The sequence below is a fragment of the Solanum lycopersicum genome, chromosome 12, assembly GCF_036512215.1.
Source record: "Solanum lycopersicum chromosome 12, SLM_r2.1".
Classification (NCBI taxonomy): Eukaryota; Viridiplantae; Streptophyta; class Magnoliopsida; order Solanales; family Solanaceae; genus Solanum; species Solanum lycopersicum.
The window spans coordinates 5,015,278-5,035,410 of NC_090811.1; the positions used below are offsets into that span (position 1 = coordinate 5,015,278).

Genomic DNA, 20,133 nt, shown 5'->3' on the forward strand with positions numbered 1-20,133 from the left:
TCTAAAAAGGACACATTTAATTTTTTTTTTTTAATATATTCTAGTCTGTGGGAAGTGTATAAATATGTTACTTGGTAGCCCAATTAATCGAGTCGAATAAAAATATTAATTTCTAATAACATCAATATCTTTTTTGATCGAGCTCATCGCTGGATTTGCCTAATTAAATGTGTGACTATATATATATATATATATATATATATATAATCTTCACATATTTTAGGTTGCCCTAAAGAAATATCCATATAAGTTGATGGACGTTAGATGAAAAAAGGGTGACCTAGAGATAGATTTTAAAAAAATATTTTTATCTTATCTTAAAAACAATTTGATAAAGATGATTTCTACCCACACAACACAATTTATGACTTAATTAAAATGACAAATTATAAAAAGTATTTTAAAAGTATCTTTCTATATATCTTCTAACTTGCTACACAGAAATGTAAAAATTACAAAATACATCCAAATCTGGAAATGTATCATAAAATAAAACAAACTAAAAGCCCAGTTTCCTAAAAGAATATACACGCCCCTGCATATATCTCCTGTTTGTGTACATTATTTTATCGTCCACGCAGACGTGCCTTCGGCCTAATGACTTCAAACACAACTTGCAAATAAGAAGTGCCACTCAGCCTAATGACTTCAGACACAATTGCAAGAACTTGCAAATAACGTCCACGACGTCTGCCCAGACGTGCCCTCGAAGGACTTAATTTCCTTGGCATGATACTGTACTTGCTCTTTCTTCGAATCCGTTGGGCCAAGGAAATCTAAATCCAGGCCTTCTGTATATATACACAGTATACTGGCATTCAGATTTCGAGCTACAACTTTTCTTACTTTCCAGTATCCTCTACTGCCTGAACCCGAGATTTAACGTCTGATTCGGACATTGGATCCCGAATTGATCCACATTGTTTGTATACGCTTGGGAAAATCCATTGAGACTCTGTTGGAAGTAACTCGATTGGTCAATCCGTTGATTTCTTTTCCCGCTTTCAACTTCTTCGTCTAGATTAATACTTTCAACCTTTGTGTTGCCTCGGAAATTTGGAGGATGGGCGTAAACATCGTTGAGAAAATTCATATTGTTGTTGTCGCTGTGAATGTGGTTATTGACATGCCCCTGAGCCTGACCCTGAACGCCTGGAGCTTGATTTGCTGGGCCCAATTCCGGCATTGGTTTGAGCCCAGCGAGAATTGCCCAATCGAAATTGGCTGAATCCAGACGATCGAGGTTGAATTTCTCGGCCTTGAGAGAGTTCAACCTCGGTAAATTGGAGAATCGATCGTCCATTTCTGGTAATGATTCGAGCATATCATCGAATTGGGATGATGACGAAGTCGACGAACCATGGCTGTATTCATTACTGCTGTGTAAACCAGACATCAGAGGTTTTGGTCCACTTGAATTCTTCTTATAAATTCGACAAAGCACCCATTCATCTAGCTGAAATGTACAAAAATGACGAAAAATTAGATACACATTAAGAAATGCAACAATTACACATTTGAAAATGGAATATAATTGCACATTTACTCCTCCAGTTATTGACAATTTAGACTTTAGCCCTTATACTATTTAACTATAGCACATTTTGACCTCCAATCACTAAAATGTACGCTCTTTGGTCTCTCTATATACAAAAGAACAGGCTGTTGATAAAGCACATTACCATCAACATATGGAGCACACCAAATACAAATTCATCATATAGTATAACTATTATAACAAAATATAGTAGTAATTTCTAATTTATGTGACATTGATTGACCGAGCTGGAAAATTAAATCGATTCATTAATAAAACAATAAAAAGTTCGGAGTGGAACATCTTCAAAATATAAGTAGTAATTCCTAATTTATGTAACATTGCTTGACTGAGCTGGAAAATTAAATCGATTCATTAATAGAACGATAAAAAGTTCGTGGTGGAACATCTTTGACACGCTTAAAAACATAGGGCTTATTATTTCTGAATCCCCGATACTCACAATATCCCAATTGCGCACTACAAGGCTCATTCCTGACAGAATTTCTCTGTACTCGGAGCTCAAACATAATTTTTTTGTTAAGGATAAAATACTCTCAACGGAAGGACTTGGTAATTAAATACACATTTCAATTAATCAAGGACTAAATGCATAAATTTATGGAAATTGAGGGACTAAAAGTGCAAATATTCATCCAAAAACAAAAATATAGAGAGAATAATATTTCAATGAAATTACCTTTGAACTTCCATTATTTTTCCTTGAAGATTCAAAAAGTCTATATTCATGCATAATCCAATTCGTCTTGGATCCTTTTGGAGCTTTACCCACATAAAACACAAGAGCTTTCTTAATTCCAACTTTTCTTCCTTGCGAAGTTATCACCTTATCCGTCCCCGTTGCTTTCCAATAACCCGAACCTGCTACTCGATTCGGTCTAGATCCATTCGGATACTTCCTATCCCTCGGACTGAAGAAATACCATTCTTTTTCACCAAATGTCGCCTTACCTATGCAAAAGGTAACACATTATCCATCATTTATCGAATTCAAAATATCAATAGTACAATATCATTTGACCTGCATCATTTCAGTGATTGAAAATAATTTAACTTAAATTTAACTTGCATCATTTCAGTAATCGAAAAATAATTTAACTTAAATTTGGCCTATCAAATCCAAAAGTATCAAATAGTACAATATCATTTGACCTGCAACATTTTAATAATAAAAAATATTTTAATTTAAATTGCGTCGTCTCAGTAATAAGAAAGTAATTTAACTTAAATTTAAGCTCTCGAGTTCAAAAGTACCAATAGTATAATATCATTTAACCTGCATCATTTTAATGATCAAAAATAATTTAACTTATATTTCACCTGCATCATTTCAGTAATTAAAAATAATTTAAGTTAAAATTTAATCCAAAACAATACATTAAATTTTCTTGTAATGTCTAAATGACAAACTTTCAAATCTTACTTAAAACTTATATAAGTTTCAAAAGTTGTTTTTTTTGTTTTCCTCCCTCATTCAAAATTCCAATACATAAATCATCATTTTATTATCATACAACAATTTTTTTTTAATTAATCAATTCAAAATAACTAAAACTCAATTCTATATTTTAGATATAAATTGACTTTAATCATGAATCCATCCATTAAAACTAAAACAATAGGACCAAAACTTTAATTAAACTATGAAATGAATATAATTTCATTTATTCTTAATCCAGAGGTCTCAAATTCGAGAGAGTAAGTGAAAAAAATAAAAACAAAAGATTGTATAAAACTAGAAACTTACTAGGTAAAACCCAAGGATCAAATTTGTATAAATCAATTTCACCAATAATTTGTAGAGGAAAATCATGTCCAGCAACTTTCTTACATAAATATTGAACTAAAAGCTCTTCATCAGTTGGATAAAATCTAAATCCTGGTGGTAAACTTAATTGCAAAAGTGGATCTTTTTCTTGAACACCCATAATTTTTTTTTTAATTAATAAAAAACTTCTTTTTTTTTCATAAAAAAAATATTATTTTTTTTCAAAATTTCTAAAGTTTTTTTTTTTTTTTGAAAATTGGGATAGTAGGGGGATTTATATATGGACGAAATTGGAAAAAGAGATAAGTATTATTGTCATTTTCTTAAAATCTTGATGGTTCTAAAATTTGACACGTATTAAAAAGTTAGGCATTTTAATAGCCGACCTTATCGAGCAGTAAAGTTTTGGACCAAATACATGAATCTAAATAAAATAAAGTTCCAAAAATATAATTTTAAAAAGTCTTTGAGGTCCCCTATTACGTGGCACTCTCTCCTGTAACTTCTAGAAGATTGAATCTTTTTTGTTTTTCCGCCCACTTTTTTATCTTAGATTAAAAGTAATATTACTCGATTTCGTTTCTGTTTATATGAGTTAGTTTAAAAAATTATCAATTCGTGGTTTAAAATAAATGCAAATACTTTTTCTTCTCCTTATTTATTTGTTAATATTTCATTTTTTAGCTATTCATATTTACTTGTTCATTTTGACAAATCAAGAAAGAATAAATACTTGTTTCTATTATACCCTCATTGAGAAAAAATTCAAGTTTTAATTCATTTTTTTAAAATCATAATTAATAAGAGTAAATATGCTAATTATTATTATCTTAATATGTGTATTATTTCTAAAGTAGATAACTAAATAGGGACGGATAGAATATTTGTTAAGGATAAAATAAACATTTTATTGTTGAATTGTTATTTACTATAAAATATGTCGAATAAATAAGATTAAAAAAAATCGATACACTTGACATTATTTTAATTTAACTACAAAATTAAAAAGCCTTCTTTATTTTTTAACTCCTTTCCAAATTAAACTGGATCTTTTTCTAAAAGGAGGGTGTATTTTGTTTTTATATAAATATTTAAAAATTATCAGATTAAAATATTATATTTTTTTATATTTTTGAATTAAATTTTATGTTGTAAATTATTATAAATAAATTAAAACGAAGCAGGTGCGGACCCGCATGGTGTCCGCCGAGTGCTCGAGCACCCATTAACTTTGTTACGAAAAATATATATATATATAGAAATCGATAGATATTTGTATAAAATTAACATAGAGCATCCAATGAATAAATCATACAGTTGACCCAATAATTCTAGGATAAATATTTAAGAGAGTTTTTTAGTGTTGTTGTACCAAGGTTCGAATCTTATTGTTAACATATATTTTTTACAGTTTCACTTCAATTCGCTACCAAAACTAAGTGATCAGTATTAATTTATTTATTTTTTGAAGAAGAGAGAGAGTTAAAGGCTGTTTGAATTTTGATTATGAAATTTTATTACATTATCACAAGAAATTTTAACATGTGACAATTGAATGATCCATTCGTCCAACTTCATGTAATATTCTCTTCTTTTTTTTTATTCATTGTCAATCATTTTAGCTTGAGATAATTATTATGATAAATTGATAATATTTTTACTTATATCATGATTAAAGTAGAGCTAAAATTTAAGACAATTTTATTAAGAATGAAACAGTTTTATTATTGCATTATAATTATTTTTAATAATAATAATTACATTAGATTATTAATATAATATTATTTTTATTACTTTGTTAATCGATCGATGTAAATATTTTGTTAGATATTGGTAAATATTTTTAAGGATTCATAGAGTGTGGGACACGTGAAAATACGTGGACAGAAAAAAGGACTTAGCTGTTTTTTGGAATTAAGTGGTATTTTTTTTTATATAATAAAATAATAATAATTTGGGATGTGAAAGGGACTACAAAAGAAAAATCTTATAAATATGTCATCTATGGACGACACGTATGCATTTTTATTTTTATTTTAAAAAACGTTTTTGGTAATTCTTTTATCATTTTTATTCTTCTTTTTTCTAAAAAAGTAAAAATAAAAAATATTTGTCTTTTGTGCATCTTTTTCTAATTTTGGTGTTAGTGAAATTGATGAAAAAGTTATACTTATATTGCACTATTTAGTTATTCGTGCATACATATAGATCTTTAATAATTGTTACTATAACTAGGGCGTTCATGGTTATAGTTAATAACTAAAATAAATCTTATTTTAAATTAAAATTGATTAAAAAAATTGATATTTAGTATAGTTTGATTAGATTTAATTTTTAAATTTTAAAAATCGATTCTATTTGGTTTAGTTTTAATTTTACTGAAAAACAATCGCAAAAATAATTAAATCAAATCGATAAATTAGATACATAGATTTTATAATTATTTATATATTATTCATAAATTAAATTAAAAATATTTTGTTAAATTTTAATTAACGTAAGTTTTTAACTTTATCATTTTCTCAAGCCCAACACTTCAGCCCAAGTATAATAATTTCAATTACAAGTCTATCAAAATCAATTTTAGTATTTACATACTACCGTACTTTACATAAAATAATCACATACTCTATTATTACTTAATTGCTTAATTGAACCGACATTAACTTTTTTGTAGGTTGCTCATGTGGTGTTTGTGTCTGTCAAGATACATACATACTCAAAAAAATTATTATTTTCAAATCGAATATACCATAAAAATTGAACCAAAACCAAATCGACAATAACCAAACCGTTGGTTATTTTTTCGTTTGATTTTAGAAATTTAAAAAATCGACTAAATTAATTTGATTTTAATTTTAATCAATAACAATTCAAACCGAACTACAAACACCCCTAACTATAACTATTTTTAGTTTAATATTATGGGAAGTTCATTTTTTGGATTTACTTAACGAAATTAGATCTAATTTTCTTTTAAATATTTTTGGATTAACAGAAATATTTTTTTTATTGCGTACCTTTGCCTCTTACTTTGTCGATAGTCTACGTGTCAGTTTTTAATATTTCACTTCGTTAAAAAAAGTTTCACACGTAGTCTGTAGATCATCTGTTCTAATTATATAATTAATCAATAATACTTTGAATCAAAACAAATTATTTGTGTTACATTACTTTGAAATGAATTTTTGATTATCGTATGAGTGTAAAATATTTTATATATTAAATTTTACCTTTTTAATATCAAATTGATCGATTTAAAGTAAATACTGAATAAATATAATGTTTTTACTCGACTTACCGATTATATTTTTAAAAATAAAATATAGTTTGATAGTTCTATTATTTAACGAACATTTGATATCTTACCTTGTGATATTCTTGCCTATTTTCTTCCTTCCTTAACCTCAATTATTTTAAATAAATAATAGTAAAAAATCAACCACTTTTTGGTTGATTAAGAAGTAAACAAATGAGTTTTGAATTTTGATAACATTAATTGGTATTTTCCTCTTTTTTAATATATATATATATATATATATATATATATATATATATTCTCTTCCCAATAATTTAGGTACACTACCACCCCAAAAAAAGTAAGGTGAAAGCTAATAAAACTGTTCTTTGATTAAATACCTTTTATAATATAGTTCACGTCAGGGACGTATTCACGTTGGTTTCGGGGTGTTCATTTGAATATCTTCAGGAAAAAAAATATACGATATATATAAAGTAATTTTTTATATTTTTATAGATACATATATTTCGAACTCTCTCAATAACAAATAAAAATAGATAGCTTAATGATAAGACCCCTAAATATTAAACCGCATGCTTCAGGTTCGAATTCCTGCCATACATTTATTTATTTTCCCTTATAGTTTCAATTTATTTTTATTTAAAAAAATCAGTTCTGTTTTTTAAGTATTTTTTATTTTAAAAACGTGTCAAAATGTAATTTTAAATTCAAAAAAATTTAAAAAGCCCATTTTAAAAAAATTTTCGTACCTCCTAAATAAAAATTCTGAATTCACGGCTAATTCACGTGTGACTAATAAATTAAATCATAGTGTATATTGATTGTGCTATTTTGTTTTTAGATTAAGATTGACAATATATATTAATTTGTTAGGTCTAAATAGCCACGTTGATTTCTTTTCAATGATTCGTATTTGATGACGTTTTATTTTGTTGTGTTTTCAACTTCTCACTTTGCCACATGTCATTTAGTTAATTGTATTTTTGTGTTATTCACATAAAGTCAAGATATCTTTTTCACTATCATTTTATCATCTTTTTATCTCATCTAATAAAATATCATTTTATCTCATCTAAAATAAAAAGGAAAGGATGTATTATTTTGATTTTGTTCGTTTTAATTTATATGGCTTATTCTAATTTTGAGGTTAAACAACTCCATTTTTTTTCTTACTATATACTCATTAATATCTTTTAAATTATTTATTATTTTGATTCAATGTATTCTTTACATAATCCTAGCGTGTTATTAGTTATTAAGATATTCGAGCTTTCAATGAAAATTGTTTCTTTTTAAAAAATTTTTTCTTGAAAAATAAATAAGTTTATTATTTATTTTCTTAAAGTTTGTAACTAAAATACAAAAAATAGTATGTCAAAAGTAATTTTAAATAATGTAAAAAGATATTATAGATTGAAAAAATTAACTAATTAATTATGTACACCCTACCACGCACTCACTATATTTTTTCTATATATAAAAAAGTTTTTTGCCTCATGTAGGAACACTATGGAATTGAGTATACAATATAATATAAAAAATGACATAGCATATTTTGTTGTTACTTCCATTTCTATTTTATGATTATTACTCCCATATAAATGGGATGACATATAGTGTTTTGCTATTACTTTCATTTTCTATTTTGTGAAAAAAAATATAGAATACAACCAAATATAAAATAAAATATGGAGTATACTATATGATATAAAAAATGACATAGCATATTTTGTTGCTACATCTATTTCTATATTTTATGATTATTACTCCCATATAAATGGGATGACATATTATGTTTTGTTATTACTTTCATTTCCTATTTTGTGAAAAAAAACATATGGAAATTAGAATACAACCAAATATAATAAAATAAAATATGGAGTAAGCTAAGTATAGCCACGTATAGTGAAAAGGAAGTTGCCAATGCGGCAAGAAAAATAACATCAAGCTGGGAGAAAGTTGTTAGTAGGGCAAATTTAATACTATATATTAACCTACTTTTTTTTTAAAAAAAAAAAATTGTTTTGTTTATTTAATGCCATGTATATGTTTTGATGATGATCCAAATGAGCATATTTGTCACTAGTTGAGTAAGGCTTATGTAATGTTGATTTAATAATCTCATTTTTCATTTATGATTTATTGTTGAAAGATTCATAAAATGAGACAATTTTTTTTAAGGTCAAATACATAAACAAAATTTAAATTTGTTGCGTTCTTTTTTTCATGTATTTCAAGTATGTTATTTTTTTATTGAATCATTAAATTAGTTATAATTTGTTCATTTTAAATACTGTTGGCTGATGTGGAATCAGATTTTGTGAGGGATATTAATAAAGGATACATATGTTGTTCTAGAATTCATTGGTCCAATTGATATTGAAAATGTTCGAGAATAAATTACTTCAAGTCATTTGAATTTGAACACATTAGAAAACAAATAAGACTAACACACAATTTGTCTTCATTTTTTTAATCACAATCATTATAATATGAACACAATTGAAGACATTTATAGTAGAAAAGTCTATCAAAATCAACCAACGATGTTTAAAAACAACAAATTATGGGTGATTCAATGATTCAATAGGGAAAAAAATGACGTAATTGAGGTACCTGAGGGGAAAAACCCAACAAATTTAGGGATTTGATTATGAGTTCAGTCGTTTATTAGGGGTTAGTACTATATTTATTAGGGGTGTCAAAAATGAACCCAAACATTCATAACCCGCCCAATGTGCTCAGAATTTTAACTGTTGGGCTCATGATAATTTGAATTAAGTTCAATCTCAACCCGTTCAAGCATAACCTAATTAAAGAGAATCCATAATTGAGCCCAATTCAATCTCCAATCTCAACCTGTTTTAAAATTTCTTACTAAGATATGTTCCTATATTAAAGGTATGAATTATTATATATTTAAAATTTTTAGAACTTGTTTATCCATTTGTTTTCTTTTTCTTTCAATAAATATCTTGAACGAAAATTCGAATTGTGATTATAAAAGTTAAGTATCACTATGTTAATATTATTGAGATTAATCGAGCCGAATTGGGCGGATCAAGACCCAACCTGTTTTTAAAGCCCATTTGAATCCTACCCATTTCAATCCAAAGTAAACTTGGGCGGGTCAAGACCCAACTCGATTTCAATCTCAACCCATTTTAATATCTCCAATTTCAACTCAACCCACCTATTTGACACCCTTAATATTTATGAACTATAATCTTGGGTGAAAATTCTCCCAAGAATCAAGCTCTTAACGTTCTTTCTCTGATTTATCTGATTTATCATAAAATCACCTGCTCTTTTGAATTACTTCGAAAAGCTCTCGATCTATCAAAATTATTCTATATAAGTATACAAGTCTATCGATATTCATATTGTTATAATATATAAACTCTTATTTGATTTCAACTATGAACTATTGAGATCAAAAGAGAAAATTGATGTAAAAAATTGATTTTACCCCTAACATAAAAGTTTATAATGTTATGCGCCAAAAATCAGCTAAATGCAACCACAAACCGAACTTCAAATAAAGAAAAATCAATTTTAGAAACTAAGGGCAAAATCATCCAAAAAGTCCATAAATGATCATCCAGACATAGTGAAATTATCAAAATTCAAATTCGGCCTCGTTAATTTAAAATGTTGTCTTTGGTCCAACTTTTCGAAGTCTTAAAATTTAAAATTGAAAATTTATCTTGTAACACATTCTATCATCTCAAAAATCATATCACTCGACTAGAGACTTCATTAACTTAAAAAAAATTAAAAATCAATGTTTGAATATTTATACAATCAATGAAAGATCTTCAATTTGATCTGTTGAAATAGTTCGTCGATTTTTCAGCATCGAGACTCCATTTTCCAACATTGTCATATCCAACAAATTTTTCTCAATTTTGCCTTATAAATAACAAATGCTCGTCAATTTATTTTGACCTTCGATTTTTGATCTATTTTTAGTATTGTCCTTCCTATCTTTTACTTATTAGTAAAACAAAAAAGATATCATAACTTGATGTAAATAATTTTGAATTTCTTATCATGTTAAAAACTATATTCAAAGACCTTTAATTTGATACGTTATCTACCACATAACTTATAATTAACCATTGGAAGTACGTCGTTATCCTTTAAAGTTAGGCTCATTAGAAACTTTAGTCCATTGTAATATTATTCCAACTTGACTTGGTCTTAGGTCAAATCTCTTTATACAACACACCTTGTATACTTATCATCATATTTAATATTGAGTATCTATTGGTCCATAACTTTTCTTGGCATACACACAAACAAAATACATTTAATATTGTTATGTTTACAACGCGCTTTAAACCATGATAACGTGAAGAATTATTTTCTTACCTAACTTGTTTGGGTAGTTATTTATTACGATCATATAATAACGATTAACTTTTTTATTTGGTGTCAGATATTTCTATTGGAACTCGACTATTTTAAATTTGTGTTGTGTACGACTCTATATTATCAGAATTTTTTTTTAATATCAAATCGTACACGAAAACTCTAATTAAGAAAGGAACAACTTCATCTGCTGCATCACATCTGTTGACGATATATTAGATTAAAATAGACAAATTTTGTCAAAGACATTATTTCATTCTCACACGTGAAAGCTATGATGTGAGTGTAATATATTTTTCTATGGATAATAATTATAAAAATGGCATTATTCAAAGGATTCATAGTCAAATTCAAATAAAAACGCAGACATTCGTCTATGTTATGACATAATAGCCATTCACAAAAAAGAAACAAAATATTGTGTTCGTGGGGGCGCCATTCTATGTCAAAACACTCATAAATAGGTCAACTAATAATTTTTTTAGTTTTCGAGATGTTAAATGAGCGTAATAATCATATCTGTATTAAATGTAAAGAGAGAAACAATCTTAAACGATGTCATATAGGATAATATTAAACAATACAAATGGACTAAAAAAATATCGATAGAATAAAAAAGTACGTGACACAATTCAATTTTTATTACTCATAAGTTATATCAAACCCTAGTAATTCTTACGGCTCAATCCATTATAAGTATTAAGTTCAATATGAAATCTCAACATAAACAATAGGGTGGCTTGGTCATACTTTTAAAGTCTCAAAAGTAAAAAAGAAAAATAAAAAATGTCCAAATTTAAAAAATCCAATCGAATCGAAGCTTATTTAAATTGAGATTTGAATTGTAATTTCTTCGTATCAGATATATTAAATATATCTTGTTTGTCTACAATTACTAAGGACAAAAGAGTCAAACAATGACTTGTAAATGTGACATTTCTACACTCTTTTTGAGTAAAGCAAAAAAAATCTATTTCTTTGTTACACCAACTCTCATAAGAGCAACATAAGCTAATAACCTATAACCAAAAAACATAACAGCCAATGCAACCATTGAAATGCCTTTACCTCCAAGCCCTATACTCTTTATGGTAGGAAAATCTTCAACCAGACACGTCGCGTTTATGCCACATGAATACGTTTCTCCACGACTATACTGTGACCCCAACAAGAGCTTATACGTGTATTGACTAATCGATATGTACTTTATCCAGGAAATGAACCATGGGACATGTTGAACGAAGTACCCTCCAGCTAAGGTGAATGATAGAATGATGACTGAACCGAGTACAGTAGCTGATTCTTGGTCCATGATCATTGCACCAAGGGCTAGCCCGAGGCTTTGGGAGACTAATACATTGTAGAGGATGGTGAATAAGGTAGAGAAAAAGTTGAACGCGGATGGTTTTAGGCCAGTCATCCAGTATGTTATAACGGTAAAAATAGTTGGAAGGACTAGCTCCATTGGAAGGTCACCTATAGTTCTAGCTATAAAGTACGCGGAGAGTCGATACATGCCTGATGATCTTTCTTTCTCCAACATCATCCTTTCTTGTGGGAAGGTAAAAATAGCTTGTAACAAAGGAAAAAATGACCAGAAATCAGTGTAGAAGAACATAAGTCCAACCTACATCAAGTTAACAATTACATCGTTAAAAGAATTTTTATACTATCAGATCATCTGATCAAAGAATAATACTACAAGAAAACTGTGAATTACATGGAGATTTTGTAGGCATTAGTATTAAAATTTGGTTTCCTGCAAATTTTCATACTAATTTCGACGAATTTCCTCATGTAATTTACAGTTTTCTTGTAGTGTAACGAGGAGAAGTATCGATTACCTGATCTTGAATGTTGTTAGATTTCCACCATAAAAATCCACACAAGAAAGCCACCACCAAGACCTCTCCAACTTTGAGGCTAGAGAAGGACTCATGTTTTCGTTCTTTCATCCCTCTTCTAAATAACACTGAGAATTGCTGCCACCATGTATTCGACCATTGAGTAAATTTCTTCTCAGGTAGTTTCTCCGCGACCTGATGAATGTCAGATTCTTGCAATTGCTCCTTCATGTTCTCCATTAGATTGGTTTTGAAAGCAGTTACCAAAGTTTTCTTGATTGAAGCTGGATCTTCTATAGGAGTATCTACTAATACTCGAGGATCATCCGATAGTATACCTAACATATTAAATCACACTAGTTTATTAGTCATCATAACGTCTCAGCACAACAAGATTGGATACTGTTAGTGGCAGAGTGGTCTTGCTGTTATGATCCATGATATTCAGCCCTTTGTCACTCTGATTCGTAAAAGAAAAGCAAGAGTCTTCATACATGAAATTACTATACATATATAGATGAAACATACCATTTGAAAGATCCAACAAGAAGTCTGAGGGATTCATGGCAACTAACGGGGAAAATCCGATGCCTGAAAAATATCCCATAGCATCTTCTCCTCTGCCAAAATACAGGGGATTTCCTTCGGATAACAACAACACTTTCTTGAACATGTAAAACAGCCTACTCGAAGGTTGATGTATCGTTAGCACAACCGTCCTTCCACCCTTTGCTAAATCCCTTAAAGACGACACAATCCTTAACGCTGTAGTAGAATCAAGCCCTGATGTTGGTTCATCCAAGAACAACAAACTCGGGTTAATAAGCATTTCTTGTCCAATACTTACTCTTTTCCTCTCCCCACCCGATATCCCTCTCAGAAACGGACCTCCAACGATGATATCCTTGCACTTTGTCAATCCAAGTTGAGTCATAATCGCTTCAGCATGTGCGGTTTTCTCCTCAACTGTAAATGTTTTAGGCAAACGAAGGAGAGCAGTGAACACAAGTGTTTCGGACACTGTAAGGTGAGGGTAAAGGACATCATCTTGAGTAACAAAGCCGGTGCTACGATTCATGGCATTGGTAAATGGCTTGTTATTATACGTTATAACGCCTTTGAGATGTCCATTAACGAGCCTGCCTCCGAGTCCTGTTAGCAGAGTTGTTTTTCCACTTCCTGAAGGCCCTAATATCGCCAGCATTTCACCTGGAGAAACGATCCCCGAGACACCCTTCAAGATTCTCTTCTCTTCATTTGATTTCGGTGAATTCTTGAAACACCCTTCTTTCGCCAGATTGATCTTGTAAACAACATTCTCAAACTGCAAGATCACTCAAGCCATTACACTTTTAGCAATATCATAAAAGAGAAACTATTCATAAGGGCTGAGCTAGTAAGGACTAAGGGATAAGGCGCGGAGCTAGTAAGCACACAGGGATAAGGGACGGAGCTAGTAAGGACATAGGGATAACGGGCGGAGCTATTAAGGATACAGGGATAAGGGGCAGAGCTAGTAAGGACTCAGAGATAAGGGCGGAGCTAGTAAGGATACATAGATAAGAGGCGGAGCTAGTAAGGACACAGGGATAAGGGGTGGAGTTAGTAAGGATTTAGGGATAAGTAGTGGAGCTAGTAAGGATTCAGGGATAAGGGGCGGAGCTAGTAAGGATTCAGGGATAAGAGTCGGAGCTAGCAAGGACACAGGAATAAGGGCGGAGCTAGTCACATCTTAAAATTCAAGTAATAAGTATTTCTTAGATCTCATCGAGCACAAGTCACATTTGTTATAAAGCACTCTACTTCCTAATGTGAAACTTTCCGAACAACACGAAGCGAAAAACAAAAACAAAAAATCACATGATATATTTGAAGAATTACCTTAAGAGTGACAGGACGATTAATGTTGTTGAAAATAACTTCAATTTTAGAATGATCAGTGTATTGATTTTGTTGTTGGGACAATATATTTTCCATCTTTAATCATCCCATGTTTAAAAACTCTTGGGGCTCTCTATTTAAAAGAATTTAAAATCAAGACTTCTTTGATGATTTCTTTTTTCTCTCCTAAATTCTTGGAAATACATATGGACTGATTAATATGTAGAGGCGATCAAAAGTAATTCAGTTGATTGATTATCTGAAATTTCACGTTTTCAAACAAACAAACAAATTTTTTTTTAATGAGGAAATGGAGAGAAAGAATTTTATTGATTAGGTTGTCAAAATTTGATCATTTGCAAAAGCATAATTATTTATAAAGATAATTTAGCTAAACAAACCCCTAATAAATATTTCATTCGTCTCATTTTATGTTATTTAAGAACAAAGAACTCGTCACAAAATAATTATTACTTTAGAATTTCAAGAATAAAGTTCATGACAATTGTTTTCAACTACTCAAGTTAAACATTAAAGAAGTGTGCACAACATTTTAAAGGGTTATTAGTAGAATAATAACCACTTTTTATCTATTTTTTACTCATATAAACAAGAGTTAAAAACCTTGCTCCATCCAAGTGAGTTAGTTTTTATTTTATGTTCTCCTTCGTCCTAATTTACGTGACATTATTTTATTTTTAGTTAAATTTAGAAAAAAAATGGCATCTTTTTTATATTAACTATACGGAAAAGGGTCTTATATACCCCTCAACTTTGTCATTTAGAGCTGATATACCCCTCGTTATAAAAGTGGCACATATATGCCTTTACCGTTATACAAACGGCTCACATATACCCTTGCCGTTACAAAATGGCTCACATATACTCTTCATTTAACGAAAATTAAAAAATTAGTTTTAAATTTATATTTGTTACTTCTAATTTTTTTTTAAAAATTATTTAGGGGTATATATGATTCTTTTATCAAAGTTCAAGGTATATTTTAATTTTTTTCATACATAAATTATTTTTTGACTTCTTTTATTATAATTATTTGAGTTTCTTATTCTTATTTTGTTTTTTCTTTCATTCCTTAGTTTAAAGAAAAAAATTTAAACTACTTTTTTTTTGTGTGTATTGTAATTTAATTTCGTATTCGAAGAAAAAATTTGGTCATCTATAATAAGTTTTACAAGAATATTAGTGAAACATAAATAAATTTGATTATCAAAATAATAATTATAAATTAGTTATTAAAACAAAAAAAAGTCAAAAAAATATGTTTAACAAGGATTAAATTTACTCATATGGGATTATATTTTTTAGAAAAAAATAATAAAAATTTAGATTAAAATTATAATTTTTTTCATTTCCATTAGAGGAAAAGGGTATATGTGAGCTATTTGTTTACAAGTAGGATATATTCGAGCCACTTTTATAACGAGGGGTATATCAACTCTAAATGACAAAGTTGAGGGGTATATCAGACCCTTTTCCTTTAACTATATATACTAACCTTGACCTCCAGGGTTTTCACCCTTATCTCAATTGTCAAAATTTTACCATTTCATTGATTATTAGGCCACAATTGGAATGTCTGCATTTACTTTGGATAATTAAAACAAAAGAGACTAACAATGTAGCTCGTTTCACGCCTAGTGCGGGTGACTTTTCCTATGTTTGCGAGCTATTGCATAGAAACAAAGATTTTATTATGTGCATGCCCAAAGGATAGCGATTGCAGAATACCCTTGTTATAAAACCGAAGTCTAGAAACCAAATAGAGTTAACACACTAAAACAAATTAAGGATTTTGCCACAATTATATAATTGTCGATATATTTTATTTAGCGGTAATAATAAATATGAGTAATTATACCCAGTACTTTGTATAAATGTTACGAAAGACTTTAACAAGTATTAGTACAATGACATTAACTCAATTGCCGCTAAATATTTTTGCGGCAATAAAGTCACACCACTAAAGTTACAAATGGAAATACTTCCTACAAAATCTATTTCTTTGTCACACCAATCCTCTTAAGGGCAATATAAGCCAAGAACCTATAACCCAAAAGCATAATAGCCAATGCAACTATTGAGATGACTTTACCTCCAAGCCCTATAGTTTTTATGGAAGGAAAATCTTCAACCAGACACGTCGCGTTTATGCCACATGAATACGTTTCCCCCGGACTATATTGAGACCCCAACAAGAGCTTGTACGCGTACTGAGTTATTGATACGTGCTTTATCCAGGCAATGAACTTCGGGACATGATGAACATAGAACCCTCCAGCTAAGGTAAACGATATCAAGATGACTAAAGCGAATACAGTAGCTGACTGTTCGTCCATGACCATTGCACCAATAGCAAGTCCAAGGCTTTGGGAGACTAATACATTGTAGAGGAGGCTGAATAAAGTAGAAAAGAACCTCCACGCGGATGGTTTTAGACCAGCCATCCAGTATGTTATAAGAGTGGAAATAGTCGGAAGGACTAGCTCCATCGGAAGATCACCTACTGTCATAGCCACAAAGTACGCGGAGAGCCTATACATGCCAGATGATCTTTCTTTCTCCAACATCATCCTTTCTTGTGGGAACGTAAAAATACCTTGGAACACAGAATAGAACTCCCAGAAACTAGTGTAGAAGAACAGAAGGCCTGTCTGCAACAGTTAACAAATGACATTAATATAACTTCGATGAAATGTACCAATTACATCGTAAAAAGGAGTTTTTTACACTACCAGATCACCTAATTATAAGATACGTGTAGCCGTTAATAACAACCTGGTTAACAAGGTAAATTACACTGTTTAGCTTAGTTCTTTATAGTACCAATTTTATTATAACAACAACAAACACTGGTGAGTGTAAGTAGACCTTACCAGTATCTCGTGAAGGTAGAGTATACAATATACATACCAATTTTATATCAGTTCAACGGCTTATTTCATGTAAAATTAATAATTACCTGATCTTGAATGTTGTTAGATTTCCACCATAACAATCCAGCGAAGAAAGACATCACCAAGACTTCTGTAACCTTGAGGGTAGAGAAGGACTCGTGTTTTCGTTCTTTCATCCCTCTTCTCAATAACACTGTGAATTGCTGCCACCATGTATTCGCCCATTGACTGAATTTCTTGTCAGGTAATTTTTCAGTAGCCTGTTGATCAATAGATTCTTGCAACTGTTCGTTCAAGTTCTCCGCTAGATTGGTTTTGAAAGCAAGTACCAAAGTTTTCTTGATTGATGCTGGATCTTCTTTAGGAGCATCAGATAATACGCGAGGATCATCGGATAGTATACCTAAGAAATTAAAATCACACAAGTTTACTAGCTAGTCATTCATACCATTTACCTAAATGAGAACGTATATTATGAGTTAGAACTTAGAAATATACAATCGTGAACATAATTAACCACACATGACGATGGATATTGTTAATAGTAGAGTGGCTTTGCTGACATGATCCACGGAGATTCAGCCCCTTGTCTAACTACATGAAATTACTATCTATAACAAAGAAGGATAGATTAACATACCGCTTGATAGATCCAATAAGAAGTCCGATGGATTCATAGCAACTAACGGGGGAAATCCGATGCCTGAAAAATATCCCATTGCATCTTCTCCTCTGCCAAAATACAGAGGATTTCCTTCGGATAACAGCAACACTTTGTCGAACATGTAATATAACCTACTAGAAGGCTGATGTATCGTCATTGCAACTGTCCTGACACCGTTTGCTAAACCTTTTAACGTAGACACAATCCTTAAAGCTGTAGTAGAATCAAGCCCCGATGTTGGTTCATCCAAGAGCAATAAACTCGGATTGATAAGCATTTCTTGCCCAATGCTTACTCTTTTCCTCTCCCCACCGGATATCCCTCTCAAAAGCGAATCTCCAATGATGCTATCCTTGCACTTTGTTAATCCAAGTTGAGGTATAATTGCATCAGCATGCACGATTTTTTCCTCAATGGAATAAGTTTTAGGCAAACGGAGGAGGGCAGTGAACACAAGCGTTTCGTAGACTGTAAGGTGAGGATAAAGAACATCATCTTGAGTAACAAAACCAATGCTACGCTTCATGGAACTAGAAAAGGGGTTATTATTGTACGTTATAGCGCCATCTAGGTGGCCGTTAACGAGCCTGCCCCCGAGTCCTGTTAGCAGAGTTGTTTTTCCACATCCTGAAGGGCCTAATATCGCCAGCATTTCACCCGGTGACACGATCCCCGAGACACCCTTCAAGATTATTTTATCTTCCTCTGATTTTGATGAATTCTTCAAACACCCTTCTTTTACAAGCTTAATCTTGTAAGCAACATTCTCAAACTGCAAAAACACCCAATGTATGATAAATAACTTGAAGAGCTTAACTTGTATACATTCAATAAATTTTACACTATCATCTAAACTTTGTACAAATCATAAAAAATGGAATGATTCTGATACCATTTGTAACGGCCTAGCCTGCTAATGATATTGTTCGCTTTGAACCTATATCTGCATGATTTTAAAATTGTGTTACTAGTATGTCAGATCTGCTTACTTATATATATAGAGCTGTCATAAAGGGCCGGCCTAGCCCCACCCGGACCAAGCTTCGCGGGCCAAGGAATTTGAAGCCCAACATCTATTTTGTGTTTTGCCAATATGGGGTAACACACTCCTTCTAGTAGCTAATTTATTATACAAATTCATTGTATATTTGTAGTCATGATTACCGACCAGATATACAAATCAATTGTATATCTCTCCTAGATCTCGCTGGTCTCTCTCCCTTCTAACGTATAGCTACGAATCCTTATTATACAAACATTAGCTAAGAATCCTTATAACGAATTCTGATAAATAAAAGCCTTATTTGGATCGTCCCACTTTTGTCCATACTGAACATATGCAAGACCTTTTTAGGTCCTATTTTAAATACACAAGAGAATCAAATCATCAGCGATACAGAGAGAGAAAAGTGAGTGAGTGAACATTTCCACACATAATTTTCAGCCCTAAAAGTCAACTTCAAATTGTGATTCCCGCTTTGTTCCCCAAACGTTACTAGTTACTAGTAAAAGCCATGCATCTTAATTTACAATATATCATCTTGTCTAAAAAAAAAATAAAAAAAATAATGTGGAACTTCTAGAGTAACACCAAGAAAAACACAAAACAAAACAAAGCAAAAAAAAAAAACATATGAAATATTTAAAGAATTCATTACCTTAAGAGTGATGGGACGATTAGTGTTGTCAAAAATAACTTCACTTTTAGAATGATCAATGTGTATATGATTCTCTATATTCTCCATGATCTCTTGTTCCATATTAATACTGATATATTTCAAAATCAAGAAGCAATTGAAGATGAATGTGATGAGTTTCACATTTCTATAATAAATTCTTGGGAATATATATATATAGACTAATGTAC

General features: G+C 30.4%; 3 protein-coding genes across 3 annotated transcripts; all 3 read right to left on the reverse strand.

Moving 5' to 3' along the window:
- Positions 1 to 386: 386 nt before the first annotated feature.
- Positions 387 to 3,513, reverse strand: JA2 (jasmonic acid 2). Its single transcript, NM_001247043.1, is given in 3 exon segments — positions 387 to 1,456; positions 2,238 to 2,509; positions 3,306 to 3,513. Coding segments are annotated over 3 exon segments (1,050 nt in total). The 5' UTR covers positions 3,487 to 3,513; the 3' UTR covers positions 387 to 859.
- Positions 3,514 to 11,783: 8,270 nt separating this feature from the next.
- Positions 11,784 to 14,977, reverse strand: ABCG29 (ABC transporter G family member 29). The gene is made up of 4 exons (XM_004252057.5): positions 14,688 to 14,977; positions 13,335 to 14,130; positions 12,807 to 13,144; positions 11,784 to 12,589 (listed from the first exon to the last, which is right to left on the reverse strand). Exons 1-4 carry the CDS (start codon positions 14,781 to 14,783, stop codon positions 11,933 to 11,935), a joined length of 1,887 nt encoding a protein of 628 aa, XP_004252105.2. The 5' UTR covers positions 14,784 to 14,977; the 3' UTR covers positions 11,784 to 11,932.
- Positions 14,978 to 16,509: 1,532 nt separating this feature from the next.
- On the reverse strand, positions 16,510 to 20,133 carry LOC101258628 (ABC transporter G family member 9-like). The gene is made up of 4 exons (XM_026028765.2): positions 19,925 to 20,133; positions 18,243 to 19,038; positions 17,668 to 18,005; positions 16,510 to 17,359 (listed from the first exon to the last, which is right to left on the reverse strand). The coding sequence occupies exons 1-4, from the start codon at positions 20,024 to 20,026 to the stop codon at positions 16,703 to 16,705; spliced, it is 1,893 nt and encodes a 630-aa protein (XP_025884550.2). The 5' UTR covers positions 20,027 to 20,133; the 3' UTR covers positions 16,510 to 16,702.

What these genes read in the sequence shown, in the direction of transcription:
- ABCG29 (XM_004252057.5), bottom strand. Translation starts at nt 14,783, where the DNA reads ATGGAAAATATATTGTCCCAACAACAAAATCAATACACTGATCATTCT. An exon ending in ATCGTCCTGTCACTCTTAAG is followed by an intron (nt 14,131 to 14,687) that starts GTAATTCTTCAA and finishes GTGATCTTGCAG; the next exon opens with TTTGAGAATGTTGTTTACAA. An exon ending in CTTGTTGGATCTTTCAAATG is followed by an intron (nt 13,145 to 13,334) that starts GTATGTTTCATC and finishes TTAATATGTTAG; the next exon opens with GTATACTATCGGATGATCCT.
- LOC101258628 (XM_026028765.2), bottom strand. Translation starts at nt 20,026, where the DNA reads ATGGAACAAGAGATCATGGAGAATATAGAGAATCATATACACATTGAT. An exon ending in ATCGTCCCATCACTCTTAAG is followed by an intron (nt 19,039 to 19,924) that starts GTAATGAATTCT and finishes GTGTTTTTGCAG; the next exon opens with TTTGAGAATGTTGCTTACAA. An exon ending in CTAACAACATTCAAGATCAG is followed by an intron (nt 17,360 to 17,667) that starts GTAATTATTAAT and finishes TAACTGTTGCAG; the next exon opens with ACAGGCCTTCTGTTCTTCTA.